This window comes from Quercus robur, chromosome 6 (genome assembly GCF_932294415.1).
Source record: "Quercus robur chromosome 6, dhQueRobu3.1, whole genome shotgun sequence".
In the NCBI taxonomy this organism is placed as follows: domain Eukaryota; kingdom Viridiplantae; phylum Streptophyta; class Magnoliopsida; order Fagales; family Fagaceae; genus Quercus; species Quercus robur.
Genome location: NC_065539.1, coordinates 17,902,604 through 17,913,729, shown reverse-complemented (window position 1 = coordinate 17,913,729; position 11,126 = coordinate 17,902,604). Strand labels below are relative to the sequence as shown.

At 38.6% G+C, this 11,126-nt stretch overlaps 2 protein-coding genes across 2 annotated transcripts; one reads left to right on the top strand and one right to left on the bottom strand.

Moving 5' to 3' along the window:
• Positions 1 to 860: 860 nt before the first annotated feature.
• Positions 861 to 1,511, bottom strand: LOC126689931 (uncharacterized). The gene has a single exon (XM_050385086.1). It carries the CDS (start codon positions 1,509 to 1,511, stop codon positions 861 to 863), a length of 651 nt encoding a protein of 216 aa, XP_050241043.1.
• A 5,856-nt stretch (positions 1,512 to 7,367) lies between these two features.
• Positions 7,368 to 8,013, top strand: LOC126733061 (protein SKIP34). Its single transcript, XM_050436180.1, has one exon. It carries the CDS (start codon positions 7,536 to 7,538, stop codon positions 7,836 to 7,838), a length of 303 nt encoding a protein of 100 aa, XP_050292137.1. The 5' UTR covers positions 7,368 to 7,535; the 3' UTR covers positions 7,839 to 8,013.
• Positions 8,014 to 11,126: the final 3,113 nt, after the last annotated feature.

Here is an 11,126-nt window from a genome sequence, read left to right as displayed (position 1 = left end):
GAGCAAATGTTAACGCCGTTTGTCATCTCAAATGAATTAAAAGGTCATGTGCGTTGCATGTGACCACTAGACATGTGTCATTTTAATATTTTGCCACCTAACTTGTATGCAGCAGCTCTAGCAAACTTGTATGCAATGTTGCAAATCAAATCCTTGTCCGTTTGTGGAAATCGAGTTCAAACTTCAGAGTAAAAATTGACTTTTACCAATCTCACAGTTTTACTTTTTTCACAGGACTTTAAGTTTTTATTGGCTTATGGTACAAAGGACAAGCTCGAGTTTACAAAACTTCCTCGTAAGAGATTTTTAGTAATATTGTTTAAGTGTTGTAGAAATACACGTGAGTTAAATAATGTTGTAAAAATATGTGTTGTGATGTTTAAACAACATTACCAAACACCCTCTTAATTTCACTTATTAAAAATTGTCAAATCATACGCCGGTTTGTATTTTTTATAACTCGAATTTGTAAAATTGAGGTTTATTTGAAACTCAATTTTGTGAAATGGAGTTTCAAATTTGGCTTTAAAAAAAAAAATCCAAAAGAATTAGCTATTTAGAACTTTATGATTCAAAATTTATTTTTGAAAAAATACTATTTTTTTCGCCCAAACTATACCTATTTTTCACTTTAATACCTAAACTATTGAAACATATAATTGAACTCCAAAAGTTATAACTTTGTTTCAACGTCCCTTAAGGCCTGTTTTGGTGTTAAGTATGACAAAATTAATTATTGAAACACCAATTTACCATTTTCTAAAAACAGCGATATAAGGGTAAATTAAAATTTTAATGCAAAATTAGGTTAGATTTAACTTTTTTTTTTTGAGAAAAATCCCCTCTGGGTAGAGATCATATTATTGCAACCTTAATAAATCGAGTTGATACACCTCAAACACGGCTGGTGGAACAGACTCCATCCAAACCAAAAAAGGAGAATTGGCAGCTTGTCTTGCAAGCTTGTGAGCCACACAATTTCCTTCTCTATTAATATGCTGAAATGAAATAAAAGAAAAACAAGAACTTAAACTCTTGATATCTAACAGAACATGTCCCATAGCCGAGAGGTCCATGAGTCTTCCATTAATAGAAGTAATAATGTTTGCAGAATCACCTTCCACAACCACTCTATCAAATCCGAGTTCCTTAGCAAAAACCAAAGCCCGGCGAGCCGCTAGCACTTCCACCATCTCCACCGAAGCAGGCAGCGGAATTTGTTGTGAGAGAGCAGCCATAACTAATCCTTGTTCATTCCGGATTATAATGCCGATGCCAGCTAGTCCAGCCTGTGAGAAGACTACGCCGTCAAAATTCGCCTTGACACAATTTGCAGGTGGTGGTCTCCATCGTACTGCCCGAGCTGTCCGTGGTATCTGCGCATGTGTAGGACGCAGCTGCTGAAACTCCTTGAGAGCATCGAAAGCTGAAGCCGAAATCTGACCCAATGGAGTTGAGTTTTCACCCAACCGGATCTTGTTGCGCCTCATCCAAATTGCAGAGGCTGTCATTGCGAAAAGCTCGAAAGAATTTTTCTCCATTGAAACTTTATCAATCTCGTCGAGGAAGGATGTGCAGTGAGTAGTGGTCGCCTGAAGTTGAACAAAGTGGACTTTCCAAATATCAACCAATTTCGAGCAAGACCAGATGGCATGCAGAGGATCCTCTGCGTACAGTTTGCAGTCCGGACATAATGCATCGTCGAGAACTTTTCTTCTCACAAGGTTGGCCCGAGTTGGCAAGGAGTTATTCCCAGCTCGCCACAGAAAGTTCTTTACTCAGTTTGGCACCTGAAGCCGCCAAATAGCCTTCCACACCTCCGAAACATCAGTTGCACCTGTGCTATTGACGACCTCTGTTTCAGCAAGGTCTAAACAGAGCCGATACCCAGACCTGACCGAATAGACACCGTCCCGGGTATGGGGCCAATATGGGACGTCTTCTCTATTGAAAAGACTGAGCGGAATGGCCTTAATGAGTGCAGCTTCCTCTGGCACAAAACACCTATCAATCTCATCTTCCTTCCAGCACAAACTATCATGATTTATTAGGCTATACACCCTTGCATCAGCTTGACCATCTATGACAGGGGATAAAATCTTGCCTTGCCGAGACCCAGGTAGCCAAGAATCACCGTAAATGCTTACTTTTGAACCATTCCCGATTCTCCATTTCAAACCTCGCCTGATGATTTCTCTTCCCTTCAAGATGCTTCTCCAAGCAAAGGATCCTCTAGTTTCCTTAGCATCAAAAATGGTCCCATGCGGGAAAAATTTAGTTTTGAAAAACTTGTAGAATAGAGAATCTTGGTTTTGTAATAACCGCCAAATTTGTTTTCCTAGCATTGCATCATTGAACTTTTGTAGCTCTCGGAAACCCATACCTCCAAGCGATTTAGGCCTACACATTTTACTCCATTTAACCCAATGAATACGCCTTCTCGTGCCTCGTTGACCCCACCAAAACATCCGGATCATTGCTTCAATCTCATGGCAAAGTGTGATAGGGAGCTTAAAACAGTTCATAGAATATGTGGGAATGGCTTGCACAACCGCCTTCAAAAGAACTTCCCTCCCGGCTTGGGATAGAAGTTTCTCCTTCCACCCTTGAAGCTTCTTCCAGATACGATCTTTGATGAAAGCGAAGCTTGTTTTTTTGTTTCTTACCACAAAGGATGGCAAGCCTAAGTATTTTTCATATTGCTTTACTTCGGGAACACCAAGCAGGTTTATGATAGAATCATGAATCCCTCTATCCGTGTTTTTACTGAAGAAAAGAGTAGTTTTATCTCTATTCAGCTTTTGTCCGGATGCATCTTCATAGGTAGACAGAAGGTCCTGGATGTGCATACATTCCTGGACCGAAGCTCTACAGAAAAGCAAGCTATCATCTGCAAAAAATAAATGGGTTAATCGGGGTCCACCTCTGCAAATAGATATACCCCTAATCTCGCCAGATGCAGCTGTCATAGCTAGTAAGCCATGCAATCCCTCAGTGCAAAGAAGGAAGAGATATGGAGATAGAGGATCTCCTTGTTTGAGTCCTCTGCTAGGATGGATGACCTGAGACAGCTCCCCATTAATCAAAATGGAATAAGTGACAGTAGTGATACATTCCATCATAAGATCAACCCATTTTCTGTGAAAACCCATCTTTTCCAACAGACCCTTCATAAAGGACCATTCAACTCGATCATAAACCTTGCTCATGTTAAGTTTAAGAGCCATAAAACCTGTATTACCACTTTGATGATTTTTCATGTAGTGTAAGGTTTCGAAAGCCATAAGAATATTATCAGTAATTACCTTGCTAGCCTGGAAAGCACTCTGATTCTCGGAAATAACAAGTGGTAATAAAGGTTTTAAACGATTTGCCAACACCTTTGAAATTAACTTGTAAATAACATTACAGAGGCTTATAGGTTGAAATTCAGATATTTTTTCAAGATTCTTCACTTTTAGGATAAGAGTAACATAAGTGAAATTAAACTTTTCAGGAATATGGCATGAATTCAAACAATCTAAAACCGCTTTGGAGACATCATCTCCAATCAAATGCCAAAAAGATTGAAAGAAAAGAGGGGGCATACCATCAGGACCCGGGGCCTTGAGTGGGGCCATCTCTTTAAGAGCAATTTCTACCTCATGTCTTATGAACTCCTTAGTCAAACCATTATTCATATCCTCAGTGATTAAAGGTTGGATGACATCCAGCACCGCATGAGTACCAGCTGGTCTAGAGGATGTGAATAAGCTAGAATAAAAGCCATGAACAATGTCCTCAACCTGTGATCTGTCCGTACACCAAGAATTGGATTCATCAAGCAAACCCACGATTCTATTACGTCGAAATCTCTGAGAAGCCTTGTTGTGGAAGAATCGGGTATTGCTATCACCCGATTTTAGATGCAAAGCTCTTGCTCGTTGCTGCCGCATCAAGCTTTCTTTTTCAAGCAACTCATTCATCTCAACTCTAAGAATTCTTACTGCTTCAAAATCAGCCCCCTGTGTCGCTACAAACTCAGCCCTTTCTAGGAGTTTAGACTTCTCCTCAATCTGCTTCTTCACACTACCAAAGGTACGTTTACTCCACTCCATTAGCTTTTCCTCACAAAGCTTGATTTTCTCCAGCACAATCTGAGAGGATGAGTACGGCATGTGAGTCATCCAAGCCTCCCTAACAGTATCACCACAACTACCCTCTATTAGCCACATGTGTTCAAATCTAAATAATTTGCATTGCCTTCCCACAATACCTTCAGGCTTGACAATTATGGGATAGTGGTCAGAGACATTTGATCTAATGCATTGCACCTGTGTGGCTGGATTCAACGCAAGCCAATCTTGTGTAGCTAGAGCTCTGTCAAGCCGTTCCAAAACCATACCACCACCACGTTTGCCCCGCCAAGTATAATTTTTACCCACATACCCCAAATCAATTAGTCCACAGTCATCCACAGCTTCTCTGAAATCTCTCATAGCTGCTTCACTTCTCAATGCCCCGCCAAGCTTCTCATGTGATAATAATATTTCGTTGAAGTCACCAGCCACCAACCATGGCAATCTGAATTTCCGATCAAGATTCCGCAATAAATCCCAAGTCTCATGCTTCCTCCCAGTTTCTGGCATCCCATACATACCAATAAATCTCCAAGAGTCATCCCTCCCTTTGTTGACAATGATGTCAATATAGTTAAGGGAAGATGAGTCGACAGTAAGTTGCACCGTGTTCTTCCAAAGCATGGCTAGTCCGCCAGCCCTCGTAACTCTTGGAACAACCCACTTCTCGTCAAAATGCAAATCATCACATAACTTTGCCAGCCTATCTTCGTCTGCCCAAGTCTCGGCCAAGAAAAGGACAGCAGGATCTTGTGCCCGCACTAACAGTGCAAGCTCATGAACGGTGCATTGGTTCCCAAGCCCCCGCACACTCCAGCACAACCAACTCATGGCTCTCGGCGGGGCTGTTGAACAGCCTCCACCGTTGGACTTGTGCGTGAATCATCATGCTCAATATTTTTGAAACGGCGCTTTGCTCCCAGCAACTTATGTATGAAAGTCTCTGCATGGCGTTTTCCCAGATTTGCTGGATGAACAAGCTCATCAGCTTTAGCATTGGACCGAGTGGCTCTAACCCATTTGTTTGAAGTCTCCCTCACCAGGCCTGGTTTCACTAAAGGAGTATTACAGGATGGGCTTTTTAATTTAGGTCCATAGAATGAGCTAGCTGGGCCCCCGTTTGTCTCATTGCCAACACAGCCCGGCCCAAGCTGTTGAGAATCTTCCTGCGTTTTCAAATCCCCGAAAATCCTCTCCGAATTTATGGGATTATGCATGTCAACTTTACGTGCCTCATTATGACTCTGAAAACAAGGCGAAAAAACCTCCTTATTCAAATTCAAATCGCCATTAATGTCAGCCGGGACATCAGCACCTTCCGTTTTTGTCTGCATCGCTGGCCGGAACGGATGATCGTCCTTTCCGTTCCGACTAGCTTTCTTCACGTGAGAAGCCTTATCCTTCAGTCTCTGTTTTTGTGATTCAAAATATCCAGGCACACAAACAACATTTTTGCTGGATGAATAAAAAGGAAGGGCTCTAATACTAGAATCATACCTCCTGTCCTTGGTTTTGAGAGAACCATTGCTGTGAATCCAGACTTCGCAGTCTTTATCAGCATGATCCAAACACCCACACCAGTAACATACATTGGGCAGCCGCTCATACCGGAATGTCACCCATGATTGTTCTCCATTCTCAAGCGTTACAACTCTTCCACGACAAAGGGGTTGAGTCACATCCACACGTACTCTAACTCTCAAAAATCCCTGTCCGCCTAGCGAAGGACCCCCTGCCATATGATGCACTTCACCGATCACTGAACAGAGCTCTTCTGCCGTAGCTTGGTTCGTATAAGCAATCGGGATGTCATGCACTTGGACCCAAAAAAGGGATTCTCGAAAGACCAAATCTCGTAAAGGAAGGGTTTGATTATAGAACTGGAGTATCACTGCATGCTTATCAAAGCTCCACGGTTCACTTTGTAGAACCCGATCAACATCTGCTTTATTATCAAAAATGAACAGCAATCTATGCTCTCCAAGGAGGATAGATTTAACAACAAAACAAATGGCAGGAAGTTAAATGTTACAAAGTTTTCATTTGGATGGTTGATTGTACTTTTTGATAGTTTAGGGACAAAGCATAAAATGAGATATAGTTTAGAGTAAAAAAGTGTAGTTAAAATGACTAATTTATTTTAAAGAATATGTCTAAATATATTATTTAAATATGTTGTGGGTTCTAGCTAGCTCAACTAGTAAAATCTCTAATGGTTAAATAAGAGATCTGGGGTTCAATTCTCGCCTACACCAAAAACTGATTGATATCTTGGTCTGATGATAAAGAGCTATCATCAGGAGCGGACGCCATAAGTTAAAACTCTCTCTAAAAAAAAAATGAAATAATGTTTAAGATTGGACCCTTATTCAAAGCTCAATGGGTTCATTTGTGTCGTTTAAGAAGTTGAGAAACTGGGATGCTTTTTGTCAGCTAAAAAGTAAGAAAAATGCTGAATTTTTTTTTTTTTTGGCCAAACATTATGTTTTTGCACCCCAAAAAAAATTACTGAGAAACCTTCACCCAAACTTATTTTTAAAAAATTCTAAACATTATGTCAAATTAAAGCTTGAAACTCAAGTTTCACTTCTAAACTCGAGTTAAAAAAATGTGCTATATAACTAAAGTTTGGACAATAAATATTTGGCTTGCTTAAGCCTTCAAGAGTTAGGCCATTTTGAAGGTTTAAGTATTGTAAGTCTTTATAATAATAAAAAAAAAAAATGGATGTGATTCAGCTAATGGTGAGTTAATCCAGGGGTCCCCTATGGGGCTCTTGTCCCACATCGTTTAGTTTCAATTTTGTGTGTGAGTTTAAAAAGTCTTGCTTAAGCCTTCAAGAGTTAGGCCCTTTTGAAGGTTTAAGTATTGTAAGTCTTTATAATAATAATAAAAAAAAAAACAAATGACTGTGATTCAGCTAGTGGTGAGTTAATCCAGGGGTCCCCTATTGGGCTCTTGTCCCACATCGTTTAGTTTCAATTATGTGTGTGGGTTTAAAAAGTCTTGTTTAAGCCTTCAAGAGTTAGACCATTTTGAAGGTTTAAGTATTGAAAGTCTTTATAATCTAAAAAAAAGGAAAAGAAAAAGAAAAAGAAAGAGGACAATAAATATTTGCCAAAAAAAAAAAAAAAAAGGTTATAGACTATGAGCATACCACCGGTCCACCAGGTAGCGAGAACCTGGTTGCAGCGAAATAAAACTCCATATTTCAACGGTCCAGATTAATCCTTATCACCATTTATTTCTGTAAAGCTAAAAGCAAATCCCATCTCTGCAAAGTGCAAACATCGACAACAATAATTCTGTTCCTTTTTTTTTTCCGAGAGAGACACACAAACACAAAACCAGAATTGTTTGATCAAAACCCACCTAGTATATTTTGCTTTGATTTTGATTTTGATTTTGATTTTCACGATGTGTTACGGTCAGCACCAAGCTTTTTCTCGGGACAGCCTAAGCTCCTCCACTAGGCAACAACCACCTGCGACTGAAAACAACAACAATGCGGAGGATGTTGTGGACAATCTGAGGGACCGGCTCGCCGACACTGAGGCTCGGCTGGCTCGGGCCAGGGCTCGTGAAGCCGAGCTGAGCCAACGGCTCGAAGAAATGAAGCGTTTCGTCTCTGTAATGGAGATCCTCGAGACTTACCTCAAACGACGATTCCGTGAGCATCAAGAACACGTTGATCGTCTCTTCAAATCTCTACCCGCATAAAAAATATATTTATATATTTACTAACCCAAAACATCCTCTCCTCGGTGATACTATCTTTTTTCTTTTAAACCCATTTATCAGATTCGCTTGTCTATACATGTTTCTTTGACTATGTTGTTTGTGATGTTATCTAAGAAATGGTTTCATAATTCTATAAATAGTTTCTCACTATCAATGCTGTGCAGAATTTTAGAGAAATTTCGGTTTCTGTTGTTTAGTTGCTGATTCTGGTTAATCCAGGAGTTCGAATTTAGCTGAAAAGTATTGGAAAGTGAGCAAATTTGATATTCTTTCAGGTTCTATATGCTTAATGTTAGATCAAATTCATCATTTTCTAAAAGCTTATATTTTTTGGGACAATTGGTAATCTATCGTGGTATCAGATAGCCGCATATGCTATAGAGTGTTAGATAAAATGATTAAATTCACTATTTTCTAGAAGCTTAAACTTTTGGGACAATCGGTAATTTATCACTTGATATACTATATGGACTGCCCTGGATGGTAGATACTATTCTGTGTATTAATCATGTTGCTTATGTGAAATTACTAGTTTTCGAAAATTTTCTGTAAATTGATGTTTCACCTACCAATATGTTAAGATGGGAAGGTTATGGTTAGGTAAGGAGTAAAGGAATTAATTTAGAATATTAGTTGAGAGAACAAAACAAAATTGGGGAGCATATCAGCATAGCCACCATTCAGTTATGTTGGTTGAAGAGAAATTTGGTTGTGTTCATTGGGTTTTAGGTGGAGTGTTAAAGTAAATGAATGCATTAATCTTCGTCAATTGGGGTTTTATTGTAGTTGATTACAATGTGTGTGGAACAAAATTCAAAGATAATGGGAAGATGCAAACTTGTACCACTGGTTTCTATGATTAAGTTGGAAGTCTTCATCAATTGAGGCAATAAAGTTGACAGCTAATTCCCAACTTACCAGCATCATACCTTTAACAGTGACTGTAGTTTCACCATTATCAAGCATAGGGCCACAAAGCATCTCTCTGTGGAACAAGACCAGCACCAGTGGAAGGGAATTGTGCCAGGGAAATTCCCTAATCTAGAAGATGGATATTAGTGCTTTAAATATTTGTACTTTATTTGCAGAGGCTCCAAAGTTTTTGAAGTTGTGAGATACTTTCTCATTAGAGTGTTGTAAAATATAGGAATTGGCTGGATATAAGGATGTTGGAAGGCCTTTCCGTAGTATGCTATTGGAAAGAAATTTGGGTTATGCTATATAAACTGGTGTTGCACCGGAAAACTTGTAAATCAAGCTCAAGGAAACAAGGGTCATGCCATGTAATGTATGTAGTTGGGAGACCTCATCATTTTGGGATTTGATTGGAAGTAACATACTGGATTATATTGGACCATGGGACTAAGTTTGAAGTAAATATTCCATGATATTTTACTTTGTAGCCTTTTCACAGAGTAGGTGCTCAATGATGCTGGTGCAATTGAAATTTTCTAATTTATTAGGCATTCTATTGGTGGCCATTGTTGAATCTGAACATAAATTCAATGGTTTGATTTGATTTTTTAGGTTAGTAACACCAGACATGCACAAGTATGAGTTTTTTAAAATTTGTTCTTTGCTCTCACCTTGAATGTTATATTGCAATTTCAATTTTTATCTAAAATTTCTTGAGCTTTTGTTATGGAAGATCGGATGATAGTGAATGATTGGATTATATTTGATCCTGGGAGTCATTTGAAACAATACTATATAAAAAGTTAAGCTTCCATTGTGTTTTACTGTGTCAATCTTTATACATTTGTTGGATCGCTGATTTCAAAGAACAAGCCTCTTGTGAAAGAGTAGGTGATCAATGATTCTGGTGTTGCTAGAATTCTCCAATTTATGTGTAAGAAGAATGGGAGGATGTCGATCACTTGTGGGTATGCTAGAGAGTTGTGGTCTCTAGTGCTATATTTGTTTGGGGTGTAGTGGGTTATGCCCAACAGAGTTATTGATTTGCTAAACATAGAAAGGGTGAAATTTGAAATGTTTAAACTCTGAATGGTATGTGGACTATTTGGAGAGAGTGTAGACAATAGAGCTTTCAAAGGTCTTGAATGGACTATGATGGATCTTAGGATGATCCTTTTGCGAACTTTGTTTGACTGGATGGCTGTTTTACGTTCTTACTCAACTTTGTTATAATGTATTGATTTTTGTAACTTCTCTTGTTTTTTGATGCCATCTAGCTACACATCTTGTGAACTGGGTAGTGTTCATCTTTTTCAATAAAATTTCCTTACTAAAAAAGAATCTCAATGTATTGAAAATTCTGCTGGCAGTTCTCACTGATTCTGAAATTAGTCTTAAGCCTTGATTTTTATGTATTAGAAATGGAAACAGGGTTATACACTTATAGTAACTTAGCATACTCAGGTAATACTTATGGATCAGTGATTAGTTTAAGATTAAGGGGATATTACTCCTGATTGTGGAGAAAGAATTATTCACATTTAAGGAAAAAAAATGATGCAAACATTCTTCTTCTGTATTCATTGTTAAATTGGACTTTGCTTGGAGCAGTGAAAGTCGTTAGTTCTTAAATTTGGAAAATCAACGACATGCAAATGGTCCAGAAAAGGGCACTCCAATGTGTAGGTCAAGATAATGCATTTTTGTTTTTTAAAGAATGTTTTAAATTTTTTTTTTTTGAAGTTTTGGGAAAATAAAGAATTTATTAGGAAGTTCGATTCGAGAGGTTAGATTTCATAACTGAATAATTTTGGTGGGTATTTGAATCCATCAACTGCTCCCCTGTTTTCTCTGTTCGTTCATCAGAAACTTTTAAGTGGACTAGTAGTCAAGGCACATGACACTGTTTAGTGCTAGACAACTATTTAACAAATCCTCTAAATGCTTTTATTATTCAGTGTTAATTACTGAAATTAACCATTTATACATACAGTTATTAAATTTGTTCCGTTTATTTATTTTTTATTTTTAGTTCTTGTAATATTTCGTATTATATTGAACTCCAATTTCTATTGCCCACCTGAGTCACCTGACCTGAGAAATAGGGGGGGCATGGGACTTCTACTATATGAAGAAGAAGCTATCAAACTAGAAACCCAGCAATAATAGCCCCAAAGCACACCAATGTAATGACCAACAGGCAACAACACACAATCTTTGCCTTTTGCCATTACATAGGGAGACACAGGTTGTGAATTTGTAACCAGCTCCTAAGTTGAGTGGCTGATGGGCTTTCAAAGGTGTCTTCTGTTCAAGCTTTGGAGGTGAGAAAGAAACAGTTTGCAGTCTAGA

Coding starts and splice junctions, on each gene's coding strand:
- LOC126689931 (XM_050385086.1), bottom strand. CDS start 1,511: ATGACAGCCTCTGCAATTTGGATGAGGCGCAACAAGATCCGGTTGGGT.
- LOC126733061 (XM_050436180.1), top strand. CDS start 7,536: ATGTGTTACGGTCAGCACCAAGCTTTTTCTCGGGACAGCCTAAGCTCC.